Below are 22,615 nucleotides of genomic sequence, written 5' to 3'. Positions count from 1 at the left end.
CCACAGCATCTGATGCAAGCACTTCAGTAAACGGAGATGGCACGATCCCAAGATATCCCAGACATGTCCCAAATGATCATCTATAATGGCCTACTTCTAGCCATTGTTCCCTGAAGTAAGGGTATGGGTCAGTCCTCAAATATATGCCCAACAGAACTACTGAAACCACTAAGAGCTTGTGGATTTCAACTATACTCAATCAAATATCTTTAAAAAACTCACCCCAAACACAAATAAAACCACCCCCAAAACAACAAAAAAAACACAACCAAATCCAACCTAAAACCCCCATACACCCAAAAGACTGCTTGCCCCCATAACTAACAGCAATATTTTCAAATGTTCAAATAAAAATTTAAAAACTTAAGTCTGGAGAGACTGCACATTGTTCATAAAACAAACTGTAGACACATTAGCAGTCCAGGCTCTTCGGATACTGTTATTTAGCATGTGTTTCACAATGCACCAAAAGGCATCTCTGCACTTGTCCCTTGCAAATGTAAACCAAATTAAATGTGTATCTGTCCAAAGCATATTTGGAGGCAAAGACCACAAAAGTCTTTGATAGTCTTACTCTGTAGAAAGTAACAGTAAATAACCTCAGTAAGTACCAAGTGAAGAAACCAGCAGTACTCTATCTACAGGTTTGGGAACTTGGAGGCTCATGGAATGTAACACAAAACTCTCAACCAAGTCCAGTCTGGCCTTGTCTTTGCTGCCACACATGTGCTGCTGCTATGGAAGTCCACTTCCTCTAAGCAAGTCAGTGGTTTTGCCATTAGAATCACAGACCCTGCTGGCTCAGAGCATTTTGCAGGAGCCAGTTAGTTTCAATGCCAAAGTAAATCCAGCAACACCTACCTATTTGTACTTGCTCTGGCTGGCTCAATGATACAAATGCTGATGTATCATCAATCCACGAAACCTGAATGTTACCTAGAAAAAGCAAAGGAAATTATTATGACTATTTTTATTTTAGACTCAGTCATAGATTTTTATCAGATATGCCATGAAATAAAAAAGCCATCTAAGAGTAACTGCACCTGAGGTGTCCACAGAAAAGGTGTGTATTTCATACCCAGTTACACAAGGGCCTAGAACTGTTCAGGATATCACAGCTGCATGTGCATCCTGTACAGCCTCAGACCCTCACATCCTCCCTTCATGACTTCTATATGAGTCTACTAAATAAATTGATTTTCTGAAATTCAGCCCTTTACTCAAATAAATAACAGTTCTTCGAGTGATGATAAATTCCAGTCGAGAGGGGTAGGTAAAAGATTGATCACATCAATGGAGAACTCCACTATTGGGACACTAAATCTTCAAAGTCTGGTTTGTTTGAATCCCACCATACATAATTTTCTGGATGTGAAATAAAAACTTAATTTGTGTCAACATGAGGACAAATGCACAAAATCATGGACCTCATTTGGAAGCTGTTACAATGGAACAGTGACTGGAAAAAAATCCCTCTATTCATCAAGCAGTTAGTGCATTTTCTATGTGAATGGCTTAAAATGTCACATTAATACTAGAAGAGCTCATAATCAAGCAAAAGCAGTGGAAAGGATCCCCATTCCAGACACAAGGTCTTATTATAGTCTGAAATCCATTTACATCTCTTGTCCTTACCTAAGCACTTTACTGTTAGTACAATTCAAATATTGAAAATTGGTGCCATTTTTTTCACGTAGACTAGAAAATCAAGTTATTTATAATGTTACACCACCATTTAACCTTCAGACATTACAAGGTTAGAAACAATGATGCAAAAGGGCTTAAAATACATTTATTCTCAGTTGTTTAATCTATTGAAATCTAATTTAGTCTACAGGTTACAAGGTTATAGAAGTCTCTTCTGAAATCCAGCCAGATTATAAACAGATTTTCTAATTATAAAAAAAATAAAAGCCTAGATAGATTTCATTCACATGCTATACACTTGAGTAGCCAGCTATTTAGGAGTTTAAGTTATAATCATTTTGATCATTGCCAAAACCATAATTAATTCAGTATGGTTTCTGACATCTCCCTGTACTGAAAGGCTAAGGCTGCTATTAGGATGAGCCTATGCCATGAATTAGAATTTCTTAGAAGTAGAATAAAAACATTTTTTAGGGCACATAAATTCAATTTCTAATAATTCTGCCTTTGACAAACATATAACTTTTCTGCCTATGGGTAAGGCTCTTTGGTGTAGGGAGAACATCCCTTTGGCAGGACACTAACATTTCACAACACAAGAAAAGCCCGAGCTGACTCATGACTGCAGCTCAGAACTTTAGTGCATTTGGTAGGACCCCAACACTGAGTTTCCTTTAAAGGACAGAAATTACTGTACAAATTCATATTGCTCTACATGCACTGACAAGTCTTTGTTCTACAATTATTCATGTATCGAGTTCTCCATTTTTGCATTACTAACTACAAAATTTTCTAAACAATCATTTAAGATATCTGAGACCATAATCTGTTATAACTCTGGAACACAGAAATGCTGTCCAGATTGTGTCCCCTTCCTATATATACAGATAATTAATTTCAATCTACCTGACCAGACTGATACATCAGAAAGAAAAACTTTCCTGAATATCTTGCAATTGTGTTGTCAGTATAAAGTAACAAAGAGGACCAGTGCTAGACAAAAAAAAAAAAAAAATCTCCTGAAGGAATTCAGCTGCTATTCAAATGGACTTCAGTGTCTGTATTTCCACTTAGCACCAAATAAAAATCCAAGCTATTGGTGGCACATCATTTCAGTATCAGATCCTTATTTATTGTTGTAGAAAGGCTACTGCACTCTATGTGACTTCTGACTTCGTATTTTTAGCTAATAAAGGGTTTCAATACTGGCCAATATATGTTGCTTTTATCCTTGGACTTACACACTTTAAATACAGAATTTAAATAAAGTCAAACATTAAATGGCAGACACTGAGTTCCAATCTGAAGCGAACTGCAACAAATGCTCTTATGCAACTCTCCATGCTTAAAAGATGCTCTCTTCAGACTAGGCCACATTTCATCATTGTTAAGAAGTAAGAATTTAGGAGAGATAAGATTAATGAATTAAATCATGCAATAATACTGCTGAGAACTCAGTAAATATTGTGCATTTCAAAAGTATGGTGAAATGCAAATATAGATCTGGAAAGCAAATGCAGCTGCAGTGCAATATTTAGCAATCACCAGAGCCCCGTGCCAGATCACTGCAAGGCCAGTGCAGATAAGCCATGGACTGCAATGTAATGGAACACCAGTTCTAGAGAAATAAACCAGGAAATTTCTCTCTGCATTTCTAGAATACATCAAATCTTCAATACTTAGAAGAATGCCAAGGGTGGACTATGACATGAAGGTGCAAGTAACATGTATTTCTTCTGTAAAGAAATTTGAAAATTCCCCATATATCAGCTCAAACATACAAAGAAGATTAAATCCACAGAATAAAATTATATTGATGGATTACATCATTGAAACATTTTTCTTTTTATATTCTGTTCTTATACATTTCCTACATGACATATACTGGTAATTAAGCAGTAGTTTTTACAACATTTTGATAGTAACTTGAGTTTTAATCAAAAGCCCAAAGACATTAATTTAAGTAGAACTTAAGGCTGTACACTAAATTTAATATACTGATTTGTTGTATTCTAGCAAATCCTATTTTAATGACTTCATATTTCACATCAGCATGACCAAATAAACAACACAAATTTAAGAATCTGAAGTGTTCTAAGAGACTGCATAGTGCTGCAAGTATTTGTACAGTGGAACTACATTCATTCCTAAGACTATAAAACCATCTTGCACGAACAGGTGTCCACTTGGTATGCAGGCAGTCCTGAAGGATCTCAGAATCATGAACATCCCCTCTAGAATAGCAAATGTGAACCAGTTCCAAGTGTGACACTGCAGCCCTTTCAGCTGTTTCACCATATTTTGTTAGAAGCTTCATGAAAGACTATAATTCTGCTTCAATTAATTCTAAAATAATTTTTCTGTAAAATTCAACTAATACTGTTTGATTTCAATCCACTTTAACTGATGTAATAAATTAGGCTAATTCATGTCTGTTACTGCCTTTTTTTTCAGCTTTTGTCAAATCACTCAACCTCCCGCTACACCACTCTGCCCCTATCCACCTACAACAGGAAAAGCATGGATACTTCAGTATTCCAGAATTTTGGAAGGAATAATCTGCAGTTTGTTTCGAGATACCATGGCAAAAACACTTTAAAAAATATACAGATTAATTCTCGAACCTGGAGTCTGTAAATCGAAATATGAAAACACTCAGCTCTAAAATCTGGAGGAGCGCGGGAACTGGCAATTCCCAAAGCGAGCATTTATCCGAGTGTGAGCGCGCCCCCTGGCGGCGGTGCCCGCCCGCAGACGCTCGAACCCAGCCCAGGCGATGCTCCCCACCCCGAACAGCAGCTCCGGGAGAATCCTGCCATTCCTACATCCTCGCCTTCTACATTTCGGGGCTATCACATCCTATCCACTACACTGAGCCCTGCTGCGGTGAAGATCGAATGCACACAAGGAACTGAGGGAGTTTTGATACAGCTCCAGAGTTCCAAGCTACACGAGAGTAGGAACAGGAGGCCACCATCAATTAGTTCAGCATCCAAGTACCTACATTTTATACTTCGACTTAGTAGAGGAACTACTGCTCCTCAGTTATTAACTAAGTTATTAACTATCCTTTTTGCTGTTTCTTCTCACTTGGATGGTGCTCACAATCTGGAAATCAAATTGGTTATTTTCAAGCCTGCTTCCTTGCCTAGACTCACATATGCCAGAGTTTGGCTTTACACAGACTGCAGGATGAACCTTGTCCCTAAAGCCTCAATCTGCCTTACGTTCTCTTTATCCACCTATATAAACTCTTACCTCCTTCCAGGAGAGGATGGAAATAAAAGGATAAAAGATCCTCAATATTCAACAAGCACCAAATAAAAAGATTTCTAAAGAGCAGTTAATAAGAACGGCAATTTTCACATCATTACGAAGTCCACAGGACACCATTCAAAAATTACAAGAAGAGATTCACTATTACCTACACTAGGAATAAGTCTGCGCAGACAGACTAAAAATAACAAAACAAACCAGAAATTTAACTTGTTAATAACAACAACATAAAAGGAAGACGGATTATATCGCTCACCAAAGGCACTGAAAAGCTGGTATAGGTCACTAGTCTTCCACTCTTTGGGAAAAGTAACATGAAGAACATGATCTCGTTTGGGCTGCACTACAAAACAAAAATGCTTTTGTTAAAATGAGAGTCGCTACTATAATCTTTAAAATATTCTAAAACAGTCATATAATGTGGTCATGTAGTTTTTTCCTTTCCTTTTTCAAAAAGAAAACAGGACAAGATTTATGAAACTGCATTAGGTACAGTTAGAACGTGCCTACACTTAGGCATGAAAGATACACTAAATCCTACTAGCTAGCTCATCTATTTAAGGAATTGAAACAGCATTTCCTGCAGTGAGAAATGCCCACAAATGTAGTTCTTCCCATCCCTTGCACCAAACCAAGTGCAAGGACAGAAAAAAGAAAGAAAAAAAAAAAAAACAACAAAAAAAAGCCTTTTCATGCTCCACCTTTAAAAAATTCTTAGCAATGGTTCAATTTTTACCATTTTCCTGTGAAACAATGTTCAACTCACTATTAGATACAGTATAAATAAAGTATTAGATACAAGCTACAATATACACACTTTTTTATTATTACTACAAATTACACCAAGAAAAAAAGACAACTCATCAAGGCCAACATCTAAAGAAGTGAAGAAGTCTTTCGTGCATATTGAAAGAAATTTTTAGGCCTGTGAAACTGAGAGAGAATCCAAATCAAACTGCTAGAAGATGTAAGAATACAGCATAAATTATCACTATATATCTTACTTTCACATATTTCTCCTACCTGAAGTTCCTTTCACTAGAGATGTGAGTTTTTATAACCTGTGAATTCCTATTGTATTTTAAAAAGAAACAAGTTGAACACTGTATTTTCAGGGCCAAAGACAATGAAATACTTGCAACTAAACTAAACTATTTGCAGTTCATTAATTAAGCCTTTCCACAGGTATCTACAGAGATCTATTTTGTTATGTATGGCACATTGCTTAATCTTATGTGTTGTTTTACGTTTGATGACAGAGGCTGAACCACTGAAGTCAAGTGCTCCACTTTGCAATGTAGTGCTCTAGTTTGTTCAGAATAACTCAAGGGTTACCCACACACAGCTTGATGTGATCAGATTTTAATTTGACCACCTGGTAACAATATCAGGAAAATCTTCTCTTTTGGTATAGAGACTTTGGGACTATTTTTCATTTTAGGGAATGATTAGTGACTTACCCACCTGAATTATTTTTTAATACAAACTTTTCTAGTTTCTGATCTCCTTAGCTTTCAGCTTGAAAACTGGAGAGCTCTCCAAGGTGTATCTCATTTGTAGAACAGGTGTCCAAAATCAGACTATCAGCCACTTGTTACTGCTAAGTGTTTTAATCTGTTTCACCTAACAAGTGGGTTAGCCTGAGTTGACGAGAAACCCCTAGTAATAAAGTACAGGTGTACGTGAGCACTGGGAGCTCAGTCAGGCTGGACAGAGACACAAGGAGATAAGGAAAGCAATCCCTTCATGAGCACAGGTGAAATCCTGTTGCCTAAATCTGCTACTTAAAGAAAAAGGATAAAACATTTTTTAAGGACTAAAATTCTTTTTTTTTGTCCCATACAAGTTAAACACCAAAACCTCACAAGCAACAGTAGATCAATTCATTGTTGTACAATTTACTGAACAGAGAGCAACTCAAAGTTTAATTATTTGTAATCCAGCAGTAGAAAATCATAGCAGGAACAAAACCAGTTTCAGATATTACAGCCTTTATATATTGATTAGAGAAAATAAACTATTCCTAACCTTCTTGTACCTGCTTATTCTTAAATTCAGTGAATCTGCTGTTAAAATCTCTAACTTCTCCCTTCTTGGGTGAAAAGTATTTGATTCTTTTTCTGCTTTGCAGTTATTTTGTGAGGCAACTTCATTCTTCTAAATGAGTTTTTAACACACAGTAGCAAAAGATGATGAAAGTCACATTCACATATTGTCTTTAAGTTACTCTATTTAACTTAGCACATGTTACTGAAAACCATTATTTCAGGAAAAATTGCATGAACTTGCTATTTCACTACCTGACAAACAGAAACATACAATAGTCAGCTGTGCCTCATCTCTTTTTTAAAAATACAGACTCCAAGTGCACCTCCCACAGAAACCTGGCTGTACCTTTTAGGTGGCTTTGCTTCTCTGAGAAACGGCTCCCCACAGACAATCACTAGACAGCTTCCTCAACCTACAGTGGTATTTACATCTCAGAACAGCACCAAAAGTGCCCAGAATAGCCAGCCCAACATGCCACCCCTGCAATGCTTTCTGTTTTGAGCCTTAGAAAGCCTCTTGGCTCAGGTTCTCCACGAACATCTGCATCAGTCTGTTCTACAGGAGTGGCTTTCAGATAAAAGAGACAGACTTTCACAGGCAGACTCTTCTTTGGCAACCCTTCCTGGCAAAGTATCAAAACAATCCTGTAAGTTGGCCAGCAAGTGGAAGTAGCATCTTTACAAATTAGTACATTTGGCACTCTCTCAATGGCCCAAAGTATTTACCCATTCTTCCACTCAGTATCGAACAGTTGGGGAGGGAAGATGCAACGTAATTAGATTACCATTCCAGCAGAGCCAGAGCTCAGTGATCTGACCACCTAACTGAATTTAAAATTAAATATATGCCCTTACAGAACGTATTTTCCTCTCCAACAGTTAGTTCCATCTCTCTAGAACTGCATTCTGTTACTATTAAACTGACATCTAAGAAAGCCACACTCCAGTCTGAGCTTTCTGATGCAAGGAGTGGAAAACGTGTCCACATAAGTACTGCTTCCAAATGTGTAATTTTCAAGACATTGTGTATCTGACTCCTCAATACAGAATTAAACTTTTATCTAATCAAGGACCAGACTGACCTCCAGGGCTTCACATTTTCCTAAGTCAAGGCATCAGTGGGAACCCCCATGCAAAGTTCTCCCCCTCATAATGAAATCCCGGAACAGTAAGGACATTTACATTAGTAGAATCTTTTTTCATTTAAATATATTATCACCTAATTACAGCTCCAGATCTGTAAACTGAAATAACCTAAAAGGTAAAAATGTTTTAAGTAATATTTTCCATTACCATAACTCCATGTGGCAAAAGAATCTTGATGTTTAGGCTGAAGTTAATTGCATGTCAATTGACAAAGTGGCCACAGGATTTTAAGAACCACGTGCTTTTCACTAGTTTGCATTCTGTGTTTACTGCTGGGGTGAGGGGACAGTGTAAAGATCCCACTTTTTATGTGATATAGTACATAAGAACAGTAACCCAAAATAAAAATAAAGCTGTTAATTTCAAACTCATTTAGTAACATTAACTTAATTTGTTCTCATCAGCCCCCTTTATAATGCAGATTCTCTGGTCAAAGTTGAACAATTTCTGGGTTTACTATTTTGTTAAAGGAAAACAGGGGAGCAGATACTTTTAAATCATTTCATAAGTAGCTAATAACTTAACACAGCTGATAGATATGTTGATATCCTTGCTTTAGATATACATGACTAATCTTTACACTTCCTCCTCCAGGATGTTTGTCAGAATGGTGTTAAGATTACGATGAAAGAAGCTACTTACAGTCTGGTCCTTCCAAATTGAGATATGGTATGTCCATTACTCTCATAAGAAATAACCTAGAAGCAAAATGGAAAAATTAGCAAATTTCTGCCTGAAGATATTTTTCTTTTTATAATTTGACACGTTCTTTCTGAAGAAGCAGAATTAACAATCCTAAACTTATCTCAAGGTATGTTTAAACAAACAGACCCTCTAAACCCAATCCAACAACCAGATTCAAACATTACTTGGCATTATGCCAGGAATTTTACTTGTTCAAGAAAGCAAGAGCAAAAAGGCCCAAAGTAACAACTTTTTTTGGTTTTGCTACAACTAGAAGATAGAAAAAAGCCCTAAACACTGGGGTAAAATGTACTGTACAGCAGGTTTACATGTGAGCCACAGTGTGTGAGAACTGGCACCAGTTGTGCCACACACTGTCCCACCTAATTTATCTTCTGAGTCCCAGAAAAGGTACAGTCTAACATCCACTGCATCCCCCTGAGCACTGCAGCACCTAAAAGGAACTTTATCAATAAAAATTAGAAACATCTGCACCAATTAGCTTCAGAAACTTCACCCATCCCAGCACAGCACTGAGTAACGAAGACATTCTACAAGGCAGCCAGAGTTTCTTTTTTATGTTTAGCCTTAGGTGCCACACTTCTGAGGACCTGGCTTCAACACAGCTGTCTGTCTAAACTGGACAGGGTTGGCTCCACCCAGAAAACAAGGAGGCACAGGGATACCACCACAAAGGTATCTTTTATGGAATTAAAGGAAGTGGTATAGAAAGAGGCAGCATGGGACACATCCTCCAAGGAGCAATAGAAGGTACGTGACTACATTCCAACTCCGGTGGAAGACATTAGGTAGGATCATAGCACCTTAACAGGGCACCCAGCTGTGCAGTAAAGAACTGGGATCTGTGCTCTCCCAGTAAGCTGCTCCCAGACCACCAAAAGAGGCTCAATTTGATTTATTAGCTATGATTTGTGCTCACAGCTTCATCTGAAATGTCGGTGTCACTGTTAGTAAGAGATACAGCCCTCTTCAGACCCCAGTGCAGGGGATAAGCATAGCCTAAATAGGCTAAATAGAAATTTTCTACTGGTCAGTAAAAGCAGTTTAGTCATTGCTGGAAAGAGGATGTCCATCATCCAAGCAGGACAGCAAAAGTGGGAGGTTTTATTAAAAAAAAAAAAAAGGCAGGTTTGTTTTAAGCTGAGTTATCTGAACAAACTTTTCCCAACTTCTTGGAACCTACTGTTTTTAAAGCATTCAAATAATAAGTTTTGTAGGTTTTCATAAAAATAAAGATGAAGTCTACTAAAAACACAACAAAAACTTCTGGGGAGGAACACTAATTAAGTTTCCTTCCCCCAGGTTTTATCATATTGAGGAACACAATACACCAACTACAACAACAATTACAACAAGACTTATGTCAAAAATATATATATATATATATATATATGTATATATATATATACACCTGAAATTAATTAGGTTCAGTTTCTTTATTCTCTGAAACAAATCCCATGTTTATTTGTTTGGCCAAACAATTATGTCACTAAACAGCACATACACACACAAACACACACACTCTCTTGTAGCCTAAATATTGATTTTATTATTAAGTGCACTTCAGGTGTGTTACAGAAGTAACTGCATCTTGTAGCACTAATTTACACCACATGGATCATGAACACCAAATTACACCATAATCCATAATTAAGTATCCATAACTATGGTTCTGAGACTCTTCATCTATCTGCAGAACATTTAACTTAGTAACACTCTTCTGTATGACAGCAAGAACTCTATATTAAATTAGCTCGATTCATGAAGTTGTGAGTTAATGTTGTAAAAATCTGTATTGTAGCTACATTTCTTTAAAAGCTAAGCAGACCAAGCTAAAAAAAATATCATTTCCTACACTATTTAAGGACTACAGCCAGATTACACAGTCAGAGGACAGAGATCCATTTCTCAATAAGAACTATGAGGTATTTTGAGGAAGCATCTTGGAAGACAACTGTTTCTGTGGCAAGTCAAATGAAATGAGGAGAGGAAGGCTATCATTGTGCCAGTCACAACAGTGCATAAACAGTCCATAAACAGTCTCAAGGAGTCGACATTGTTCCTCTGCACTGAGCTAGGATTAAAGTTTTCATATCTGTGTGGTGAATTGTGCATAGAAACTGATCCAGCTGAAAAAAGAAAAGGCTTTTTTTTTAAACTCAGCTCAGTTTACTGGTCCAGGTCAGTGACTACTTCAGCCACATGTTGCTGCAAGCACAAGAACAGGAACTGTTTACTCTTACACTGTGAGAGGGAAGTTATTGGTCAAACTGCACAAAAGCACACCAATCTCCTTTTTCAGTAATTTTGCAAAGGAAAAGTAAAGTATATAGAAAAACTGGAGGATTTCCAGTACATGCCAAAGAACATAGCTCCCTATGAGAAACTTTCTACTAATATAGCACAAACCCAAGTGATTTGCATGGATTTTGGTTACTGATATCCATTGTATTAAAAAAACCAAAACATTTCTAAGCTAATTTCTATTTCTACAGACCATGATGCTATTCAGCTCAATAAAACATGGTGTTCTCATTTCTCTACACCTCTTCTACCCCCTACATCAAAAGAATAAATAGCATTCAAACAACCCAAGGAGATACAAAAGAACACTGTTATTAAAAGTTTGTGAGGGGCTTCTGGGTGAGGGCAGGAAGATACGGAAGAGCAGTTGCCCTAAACAAGTCACAACATTTCAAACCAACTCCAAAGTATATGAGACAGTAACAGTATCTAAATTATACACACAAGAGTATACTCATAAATGTTCATTGGGGATTACTCACAGCAGACAAACAGGATTTTTCAAAGATTTTATATATACAATAACGCATAGAGATTACAGAAATGCATCTCTGGAGTTCCTGGTTTATTGAATTGTTTATCATATAACTTACTGTATTATGCCTAAAAGAGCCAAACAACCCTAAGGGAAAGTCTGTTTTTAATCAGTTCCACTCTCACAAAAGCCCTAAAACTAAAGATTTTACCTGTGTTCATCATTAACCTACATGAACGTTATCCTGGCCATCACTCTTCAACAGCCAGCCAGGAAGCTGACATAATGAAAGACATCAAAATTACTTTTGAAAAAAGTATTGCCTTAATTTGAAAGCTAAGTTCAAAAAACATCAAAGCTTCATGTTTAAATTTATATTTACTAATTTAACTCACATTAGTGTCAAGCCCATTTAAACAAGAAACATTTCCAAAATCCTAGCAATGATCTGAAAGTTTAATCACTAAACTGTATTTAAGTATTAACACATAATATACAGAGATCTTGAAATTAAGAGGTTATAAGCAACCCAAAGAATCATGTCTGTTTAAAAAAACATTTTTAAGACTATCTGGATAATAGTTCAAACTGAGAACACTGCTTCTGAATAGCTGCCTTATACTAAACTCCTCTGCTCAGCTTCTTTCAGGAAAAACTTGTGACACAAGGTATAACTTTCATTTGTTTAGCTTACTGTTTGCATGTTGTAGTTTGTGTTTTGCTTGAAGAACATGACTACAGCACAAAGGAAAAGGTTTCCTTGTTCTGACTGCTGCCCACAGGATCAGGTAGAACTTCTGGAGGAAGGAGGAACATAGTTTTTTTTCTCCCCAGCAGGAAGAAAGGATGCTCAGCTAGGGAAAGATTCTAGACCACAAACTAGAGACAAGTAGGTGTAGCAGGAAGCTGGCTGGCAGCCCAGAGCATACCTGCCAAAAAGCCCCAGAAGCAACACACTCAGTAAGGGACCTTTAGGGAACTCTGAACTGCAGAGCCCAGATACTACTAAAGGTGCTAAAAACACCACCTGCTGCAGACAGAGAGACTTGCAAGGACTGAATGAATGAAGCAAAAGACTTGTTCATTTAAATACCTCAGTTTGACTTCTGACATGTAGTTAAATCTTCTTTATTAAAAAAAAAATAAGTAAGAGTTGTCTTATTCTGGTTTGTTAGTTTGCATTACAGGAGAAAGAAAACTACCTTGAAAAATACAAGTCTTGGCCTGCTCACTGTAAGGAAAAGGTGAGATAGTCTCATCTGCAGGCTCTTAGGTGATGTGGCAGATGTTAGTTAGAATATGGCAAAGCTTCTGAAATCATTTGAAAGACATGGCAAGGCTTCCAAGTTTCCATGATTTAAAAATAATACATAGCTTTTCTGAAACAAGAAGCTACAAGTTCTGAATAATGACAGAATGGATAAACATTATTTTCTTGCAAACACTAATTTTCAGTTCTTGCTTAAAACAGAAAAAAAAAGGCAGCTGTTCTCCCTACAGTTTTTTAACTCTTCCTTTCATTACAGTCAGGCAGTGTTAACTCTGAAGCCAGAACAGGCACAGCAGGCTTCCTCTCACTCACTCACAATTTTGAAATGTCGCTCCTAGAGGAATTTCACATTTCAAGTACACAATTAATTTGAAAAGCTTAAATTTAATGTACTATTGTGACAGCTCTAGAAGCTGCTGTTTGTACTTGTTGCAAATATGTATTTCTAGAAAGAATTTTGGTTAATGATTGAAAAATTAACCTGCTCAATTGGCACCTACTACTTGGCATGTGTGTGTTGGTGTTCCTGAAAACAACCTAGTGACACATCCCATCTTAAAATGAAATTGTGCTGATAAATTTTATCATCATTTTCACACTCAAATCAAGCAGCCACTGTTTCATGTAGGGAATATTTGTAACATCTGCTAAAATGTATGGAGTTACTGCCTCACGTCTCAGTGTCAAGAGAATCACATCACTGCTGTCACTATAATGATATGATTTTCAGAACAATGAAAGGTGAAAGCCAATGATCACAATGATTTCATCCTTTGTGTGGGCCATCTGAAGCTAAAATAATTTATTTTGCCAACTCTTGTATTATGGGTTTGAAAGGATGGCATTTCTCCTGAATTTAAACAGACAGAGCAAGCACTAGAATCTTTTTAATTTCAACTCCTTTTCCTTTATGTGACAGATGGCAGCATCTTTAGAAGTTTCCTAAGGTAAAATCTACAGATTAACTATGTAAAGGATTGACTCTGTGCATAAAGGTTTCTAGATTCCCCAAGTCTTACTTCAATTTGTTCAAGGAGTTTGTGTGAAGATCCAATTCAAAAGAAAAACACTGCTTATAGCATCATCCCATAAATCATACATGTATATTTCTTACGCCATCTTAAAAATGGGTTACCCAACAATGTTAATACCCATGCTTCCTGTCATTTGGACTGACATTACCATGGGTGCATTTTAGTTTTTCCAAACTGTTGAGCACATTCAGTTTTCACTATCACCAGTTACTGAGGGTCCTACAACATAAAGAACACCTGACCAGGTTTTCTTCAGTTCCACTATTCCCAAAGCTTATTCCAGAAATAATTTTCTAAACTGTAAATATATCCTCAACAGTGGCATGGGCAAGGCCATTAAAGGAGTCCAGGTTCTCTTCTAAGTGTCCTTTCACAGGTCAGCAGAAAGTAAACCATCCTCCTCAAAAGAAAAGGTATTTACTTCATAGCCTGTCCAGCATTACCAGCATGAATCAGAAAGCCAAAAAAACTTTGGTTAAAGAAAAATGCAGTTAACTATTGCTCCCAAGGCTAGAAGTAGATCTGCAAAGGTGGTGTTGTACTTCCATGTTTTAGTATGTTTTTTATACAACTACTTACTTGTTAAAAAAAGGTTCAATGAGTTTTGATCTAGCAGACACATGGTTTTTCGGAGGACTGAGGAATGAACCTGATGAATGAAGAATAAATTCAGTATATAATAAGCAGCTACAGGCAGCACCAAGGAGAAGGTTTGGAAAAGACTTGACAGGTACCTAGGAAATTAGCCATGGAAATGAAGCACAGTCCAGTAATATAAGCATCATATCCTGCTTCATGGAGTTGTTCAGACGCTGTATTGTAACTTGGAAATCCTTCTGCACTTTCTGAGGGGAAAAAGACATTCATAAACACCTTATCAGAGAAGATAAAGGCAGTACTCTATCCTTACCCACAGGCTTATTTCATCAGAGCATAACATTTGGAGATGTCTATACAACTTTCAGAATCATTGAATTTTCTTAAGTTCTTAAAAAAGTAGTTTTGTTTGGCATTTTTAAATAAGGATAGATTCATAATATGGAAAGTCTTTCCTATTAAAAAGCTCTTAATACCCAGACCTACTCAGCCAAAATGGAGTATTAATTGTAAGACAATTACAGTAGAATTCCCCACAAAGAGTATCTTTTTTGCATTTAAGAAAACAGACACTCAGTCTAATGGTTAGCCTATGATCAGATTTTTCAAGATATTTAAATGAAGACTAATCTAAATGATTTAAGGATGTCTTTATTGACAAATGTACTTGGTGTTCATGCTCTGCCCATTCAGTAACATAAAAAAGTACTGCTCATCTTGATTTTGAGCAAGCATTGAAACTTTGCCTTTCAACATAATCCACTCTTGAGTATTGCTCTCCCTTTTCTAAATCAGCAGCTTAAGAAAAATTCCAGAAACTTGAGCTAAGCTTGCCCTTTGATTAAATATCCTTGTGTTCACCTCAAAGCAAATAACCCTTTTTCCTACTAAAAGAACTTTAGTAATTTCTAGAACACACACGACTGGTCAATATTGTATAAGTTTTCTTGGTTTTGTTTGTCCATTCTTTTACCGTCTGGATTCTTACTAAGTTCCAGTTATACTTTTAAATATAATTGCTCTGTACGTACAGTGCCTTCATTTAAAGTCCCTTCATCAGAACACTAAGTATTAGCAGGGGAATTTATATTTCAGACCAAGAGCTAAAATAATCAAAACATTTTGTTTCCCCTGAAAGAGAAAAATATTTCAGAAAAAAGAGCATTTTAATATATCCTTACCAACTTTAGGAGGGCTGAATGGAACCTCTTTTAAACGCTTTTCCAGTTCTGCAAGCGATGTATTATTAATGATCTCCTGCAAGAAAAGCCATCATTAATTGCCAAGCACATTTTCCCTGGAAACTGAAATCAAATAGGATCAAATTAATATTTACTGCTGCCACCTTGTGTTCTCTAAGGATTTACACATAGCCCTGCTTCAAACTAATGCACCAGAGGTATGTCAAGACAAATCTCAGTTACCTTCCCTCACTTGCATCATAATGAATCATAAGCTTTTATTAATGCTGCTCAGAGTTATTGAGGGATTATGGCAAAGTATTATTTCTATTTGAGTCTGGTTTTATGCAGGGTACATGTGGTAAGGGAAAAGACAACACAAAGAACAGACAAACATTCTAAATATTGATCATAATGGTTGAAAGCATTCAAGGTGAGTATTGAAATGTGCCTGCTGATTGGACATTCTTGAATAGTTTAACAAGTGTAAATACTGCTAATTTAAAGTAATACAGAAACAGTGAAAGAAGCCTGACAATCAGAAAGTTGCTCCTACACTTCAACTTAGTTGAGTAGCATTACTGAATCTACTGATGAATTATATACATAAAATAAAAAGCCACAAAGATGTATTACAGATTAATTCCTTACTGAAATTCTTAATCAAATATATGTTGTCAATCAGTACAATGGAAACAAGCAGAACCAACAGCCAGAGAAAGCAAAACATCTCACACAATCTTTATTAAAATTGTTTGAGATCTACAAGGACCAGATTTCATTTGATTCTCAGTCAAACCTGGCTGTTTACACTCACCTAGTCTGCACACTGAAAAGTTATCAAGAACTAGCAACAAACAAGCTCAAATGATGCATTACTCTGGCATCCCAAAGCAGGATTTCATAACAACAGCCTGAAAACCCAAGCATCTGCTATAGAATTACAAATGTCAACATAGCAGTACCAAACATAAAACTTGTGGAAGATTCTTACTTTTCAGAATGCCAAAGCCTCTATTCTTACCACAGCAGTGTGCAACACAAACTTGACAATATCTGTGAGTGTATTTAATAGCACTTCTTTATGGAATGCTCTGGAGTCACAGAGCTATGCACAAAGACAGATGCTGCTTCCTCAGCACGTTTTTTAATTAATTCAAAGGTACATGGGAAAACAAGAGCTTATGATAAGAACACTTATACTTCTTTAGAGGAATAAGACTCGTGCTGTGAGATATTTTAAGAGAAACCTGTATTTTTTTTCTTCCTGCTGACTATCCACTGAGCAAAGGCCACAAGAGAACTTAATGATGATAAAGCATTTTTCCAGACAAATCTAAGTCAGCATTCCCAGTACTCTAAGGCTTTGAATATACAAGCAGCTTCCAGATCCTATTTGCTCATGAACAGCACTTTTTTTTATCTCCTAAGGGCATATGCTACTTAAAAAGATGAAAATAATCTACTAATCACATTTTACCTAGCAAAAACTCTACATATTTTGAAATCCAAAGCTGCCAAGTTACCATAAAACTTCAAACACAAAAGTCACTAGTAGGAAAGTAAAAATTTGCATTCCATAAATTCTTTAAGTTTAGATAAGGGGTAAAGAAAAAACATTCTTCAACAATAAAAGGAGCATCACAGAAAATATTATTAGACAGCTTTCTCTACAAATAAGTATAATTTGTTTCAATACACATGTATTAATGCAATTTTGTGTCTTCAAATCATTCTATAATGTTAATTTACCTTAAAAGGTTGTGTACTTGCCATCAATTTAGTATCCAGTAACCTAGAAACAAAATAAGAGCTAAATAAGTTGAAACAGAAGAATGCCCATTTTGCCAAATCCTCAAAAATGTTTTAGTGCATTAGCTGGGAAACAGCAGATACACTCTACTGAAAATTACTGTTGGGTTTGGAACAGCCAAAACATTCCTTGGCTTTGTTCAGCATGAAAAAGGACAGCAACCAAGGAACAGCAAGAGATGCAAACAACTAGTAGCAAATAAATCTTGTTCCAAATGAAGTGTAGACTCAAAACACCAAACATCATGCCAAACCCAGGAGAGCAGCAAGGGTGCATCTTTTGCCAAAAAGTGAACCAACAGCAATGCTTTTCTGAAAAAAAAACTGCTCAAAATTAATTTAAAAATAGTATTTATCTAACTTGATTCCAATTTCTTTTCCAGTAACAGCTGGGGTACAGGGCTGAGACAAAAAATATCAGTTTGCTAAAGCTATACTGAAATGGCTGAAAGTTTGAACTAAGAACTTACCGGGGAAAGACACATGATGTTACTTCCTTGAACTCACTTAGGTCCTAATTTAACATTAATCGGAAGATAAAAAACAAGTCAGTGAGCTGTTTACAGTCTGGAGAGGACAGAGAGCAGTAGCTACAATTATCCAAACAGCCTCTAAAAGTGAGCCACAGTAACTGAATTCTCACTGTGACAGATGTATTTGTCAGCCCTACCATAGACACCACCTGCAATTACACACAACTGCAGAGTACGTATTTCTGATTTGTCTGTCATTAGTAATAAAAGGCTCTGTCACTGCCAACACCTTATTCTATTTTATACTCTAGGCTACTTCTGATTCCAGCCTACTTAACAGCTCTTAAGTGTTCCCAGCATCTAGTATTTCACTCCAGGTATGCAGTGACTGCCAGATGTTTAGATCTGCCAAGGGTCATAAATACAGGAACTACTGACAATTGCTCGTGTTCCAATACCATCCAAACCAGACCCAAACTACTTCTTCCCATCTTATGATCAAGTCTTTTCCCCAAACACCCACAAGCCCCTTAAGACTGCAAGTAACAATGTCATGTGAGCCATCCTTCCAATGAGACCTTTTGCCTCCTCAATGTTCTTGGTACCCAATACACTGAATTGTCCAGTCATGAACTGTCAGACTGCCCTGCTGCAGTCAAAGTGTGCTCCCTCCAATTATTCTGACATTACACCTCTTCACCCCAGTGAACATCATCCTGCTACAAGACTGCTTATCATTTTATTTAGTGTACTATAGTATTTTTAAAAAATATTTCCATTTTGTAAACTACAAATGGGAAAAAGCCAATTGTGCTGAAGCTCCACACCAGTATCTTATAACACATCAGTCACTTAAATATACCTGATATAAGCAAAAACCATAGTTCTACTATCTGTTTTGATAATTTTAAAAATGCAAAGGAGAACAATCCAACTAAACTTTCTACATAAATATTTATGACAATACGGCAGTAGCCCAGAAGTACCAAGTAGATTTTTTAGAAGTACTTTTCTATACTTCTTCATAGACTGACCAATTCTTCCATTCAGAAGAAAGTGTGGAGTTAAGACTAAAAGACATATACATTAAGGCATTTATTTCATCATGTGAACACCCAGAAGATTACTTACATCAGGTAGAGGACAATAGAACTGATGTATGGTGTGCATAACATCCAGCAGCATGTTGTGCCCAATAACAAGCTTGCCCTGTGAAAATAACATTTCCAGTCCTGATCACGGTGAAGGGAATCAGTGAAAACCCCTATTCCAGCTGCCAGCCAAGGGCATGTGGGAAAATACACATCAAACCTCTCTATTGTTCTCTGCCTGCCCCTCCATTCTCTCAAAGCAGCCACTCCTTTTTCCTCTACCACAGGCTTCCACAGCAGTTTCATATGTTGAGATGTGAACAGCTACTTACAACTTGGTTTCCAAATGTAGTCTATCTAAGATTGAAGACAAGGCATTTCTCAGTCCATTACCTTTTAATTTGCTTCTACAACAACACACAATATACTCCTTACGGTTATAATATACAATAGTTATTAAGGGCATGGTCTGGCTTGGTCACCTTTCATGACAGATGTACAAGCAAGCTCCTTGTAAAAGCTCAAGCAGTTTTTTTAAATGTTAACTTTGATTCATTTGACATGACAACAGTCCTTCTTTGATAGTCTTTAACTGCCAGAAAAAAATAAAAAAGGAAAAAAACCCCACAATCTTTTCAGAATAGAGAAAAAAGAAGCCACCAAAGCTTATTTACAGACTAAGACATTGCTATTGTTGACTCCTACAGATAAGATTCTTCATGTCATTCTTTAGTTTCAGCTTACTTAACCAACCTCAATCAACCACTGTAAAACATGAAGCAACACAAACTTAAAATGTCAGTTTAACTTGTATTTCATCTTCTCTTCTAAAATGTAACAGCAGAAGAATCCTTTCTTTGAATTATTTACTTTTCCTTACAAACAAAGGTAGGTTAAAAATCACATTAACTTACAGAATTAGCAATGGCATGAACAACTCTGGAAAATCCTACAGCATCATTCAATTCTTCCTGTAAGCAAAGATCCTGACGTTAGTGAAGCAGAAATCCAAATATTGCCAAAACTGTACCTGCAAACTGGCAGATGCCCCCCGTCTGCCTGTGTTTCTCAAACATATCCAAGAACAGAACACAAAGGAAATGTCAATATTTGGAAGACACAAGATGTCAAAGCAACTGAGATGCTTCTCCCAGACTTCTCGTTTTCTATGTAGTTCTAGCTCACTGTCAGGTAGGACAAGTCACAAGCTGCTGCCCGGGGTTGCCCCTGGTTAGAAGCCAAACAGCCACTCTGCCCTTTGCTCACTTCCCTCACCCAAAATTCAAAGACAGACAACAAAATTTGTGCATAAGGATAATGGGAGCCCATCCCCTCCAGCCTCATTGCTTTTGGGAGAGGGTGGGAGAGAAAGCCTTGACACTGTGCAAGTGCTGTTCAGCAGTAGACAAAACACACGGGTGGTATCACTGGTGTTTTAGCCACAAAGCAAAGCACAATAAAATACAGGCTGCCAAAAAGAAAGGTAACTTCACCCCAACCAGAGCAGTAACAGCTGCTGTCAGCTCATTGTCAGCACACGATCACCAATAGTGCTCAGCAGCTATGACACTGCAAACAGCTCAGAAGGTATTAAAATGAACCTATATATCTTCAGCTGTACTCTTTACATATATTGTTATATATGCAACAGGTTGAATCCTGATTGTTACTCCTATTAAATCAGACCTGTACTATTATGCTAACACAGCTTGTGGAAGAAACATTCTTCATTAATTACATAAACAAAACCAAGAAGAAACATTAAAATGTATGACATATTATATAATATTGTAGTTGTATAAACTGACCCTGGATTGGTTTGGGGGGACCTGACTACAGCACAAACTGTTCTGTAACAGATTTTTTTTTTTCAGGTCTAGGGAAGTAATTTCTGCTTTATGTTACCTGTCTATTCAACCAGAACTGAAATTTAGTAAAAACATTCACTGTTAATTTAATTCAGCTCTGAACACTGCTAGTCCAAGCAAGTAATACCCCTACTAAAAATTTTTCAGAAAAATCTACTGTAGAAGTAAATTGTTCCTGACTTGCCTTCTGGAAAAAGAGATGTCACATTAGTTAATGTCTCTTTAGATAGCTCTTTCCCTCCTAAAAGGCTTTCTGCATAGGAGTATCATTGGCTCCACCCAAACTGACTTTATCTTGATGTATGAAAGCACAAGAGTCCGATCAGGAATTCCCACAGTTCAAGTCTTAAGACCTCTTGAATTTTCATCACCCAATAAGCAAAATACAAAGTCCCATAAACAGTGAGAGTGCCTGAATACACCATGTGTGACTTCCTGGTCAGCCTGTTACCACAGCAGTAGTGTACAGTGTGTTTCTATCGAGAAATGACACATTCATTGTACAGGACACTAATTCAGACAGTCAAGACCAAGCAAGCTTTGTAAGAGAAGGGGAGACTGTCAATCCAAACCATGTAACAACTTGCTCAAGAATTTCTGCAAGAAACTGATGTTTCCTCTTACTAGTCCACACTTCTGTGAGAGTGAAGATTCACATAAGGAGGTGGTCACTACTCCAGAGTATTCATTCAGTATTCCACAAATTCTGATTTTTAAAAAATTTTTAGAGTGCCTCACAACTCTTTTTGCTCTGTTGCAAAGCTTAAGTTATCTGGTAGAATTTAGAAAATCAAATTTAGCCAGACACAGCAAAACAAAGGGAAACAATACCAAACCCTATCCTGCATTTTTGCATTGCTGAGTGAAGTCAGAGATTCTCACCCTTCTCTCACATAAACACATGGAATTTAATTTATTTACCTGTTCTTTTGCTTGTTTCTGCTGCTCTCTTCTTTTTCGTTCCTCTTCATCTACCTTACTAATAACAATGTATCTCTCCTTCTAAAACAAAAAATGTATAGTTTGAGGAATGACTCTGAGAAGTTCAGATTTAAGGCTGCTGCAAGTTTCTGTAAATTTACATTGTAAAGAAAACTGTTATACCTCAGCAGCAGTTACTTGGCAACACAACTGTTTCTATTGCAGGCATTACATTATCACCTACTCCCAGAAGCCTACTTCAGAAAGCTGTATTTGATTCATCCACCAAACCTCATTTTTTCTAAACCCACTTTTTACCTCTCAAAATCAGTTATCATTTCTTGGTGTATAGTTTGTTTCAAATACTTTTTGGAGCAGAGATCTGTGCTGGGAATTGAAGACACAGCATGTGATGCTGCTGTTTTTTTCTAAGATCACAACCTGCTTTTTACTAATATAGAACATCAGATCCACTGTATTTTAAAACAGCTTTTAGTATCTGTTTAAAAAGTAGTCTTAAGCCACAGAAATACATGCTCACACTCCATATCTTGGTCAGATATAACGTTTAGAACCTAGTTCACTGAAATCCATTTAAAATGCTTTGCATTTACTTAATAAAGCTCAAGTTAAATCTAAAAATCAGAAGAGATAGTGAAATTGAGAAATACAATTTCTCTTAAACAGATCAAATGTTAGAGGCAATCATAGGCCTAGTTACCTTATCTGACTCCAGAGTTTCCACATGGATACCTTTTGGATACCTA

The 22,615-nt window shown here is 36.8% G+C and overlaps 1 protein-coding gene across 5 annotated transcripts in view; it reads right to left on the bottom strand.

Annotated features, from left to right (window-relative positions):
• PARN (poly(A)-specific ribonuclease) overlaps window positions 1-22,615 on the bottom strand; it is a 46,587-nt gene that overhangs the window by 18,077 nt on the left and 5,895 nt on the right. For all 5 annotated transcript variants that reach the window (XR_004499453.1, XR_001524064.2, XM_015642447.2 and 2 more), the window contains 12 exons: window positions 22,570-22,612; window positions 21,849-21,929; window positions 19,974-20,030; window positions 19,100-19,177; window positions 17,966-18,009; window positions 17,436-17,478; window positions 15,684-15,759; window positions 14,640-14,750; window positions 14,485-14,554; window positions 8,760-8,815; window positions 5,180-5,266; window positions 862-936 (listed from right to left, as the gene is read on the bottom strand). Coding sequence is in view for 3 of the 5 variants with exons in the window: in XM_015642447.2 (XP_015497933.1) it covers window positions 862-936; window positions 5,180-5,266; window positions 8,760-8,815; window positions 14,485-14,554; window positions 14,640-14,750; window positions 15,684-15,759; window positions 17,436-17,478; window positions 17,966-18,009; window positions 19,100-19,177; window positions 19,974-20,030; window positions 21,849-21,929; window positions 22,570-22,612 (821 nt within the window). In the remaining 2 variants the exon portion in view is untranslated. The remainder of the gene's footprint in view (window positions 1-861; window positions 937-5,179; window positions 5,267-8,759; window positions 8,816-14,484; window positions 14,555-14,639; window positions 14,751-15,683; window positions 15,760-17,435; window positions 17,479-17,965; window positions 18,010-19,099; window positions 19,178-19,973; window positions 20,031-21,848; window positions 21,930-22,569; window positions 22,613-22,615) is intronic.

Source organism: Parus major, chromosome 14 (genome assembly GCF_001522545.3).
Source record: "Parus major isolate Abel chromosome 14, Parus_major1.1, whole genome shotgun sequence".
Lineage (NCBI taxonomy): Eukaryota > Metazoa > Chordata > Aves > Passeriformes > Paridae > Parus > Parus major.
Note: the sequence above shows the minus strand (reverse complement) of the source record. Positions and strands in the feature narration are given on the sequence as shown.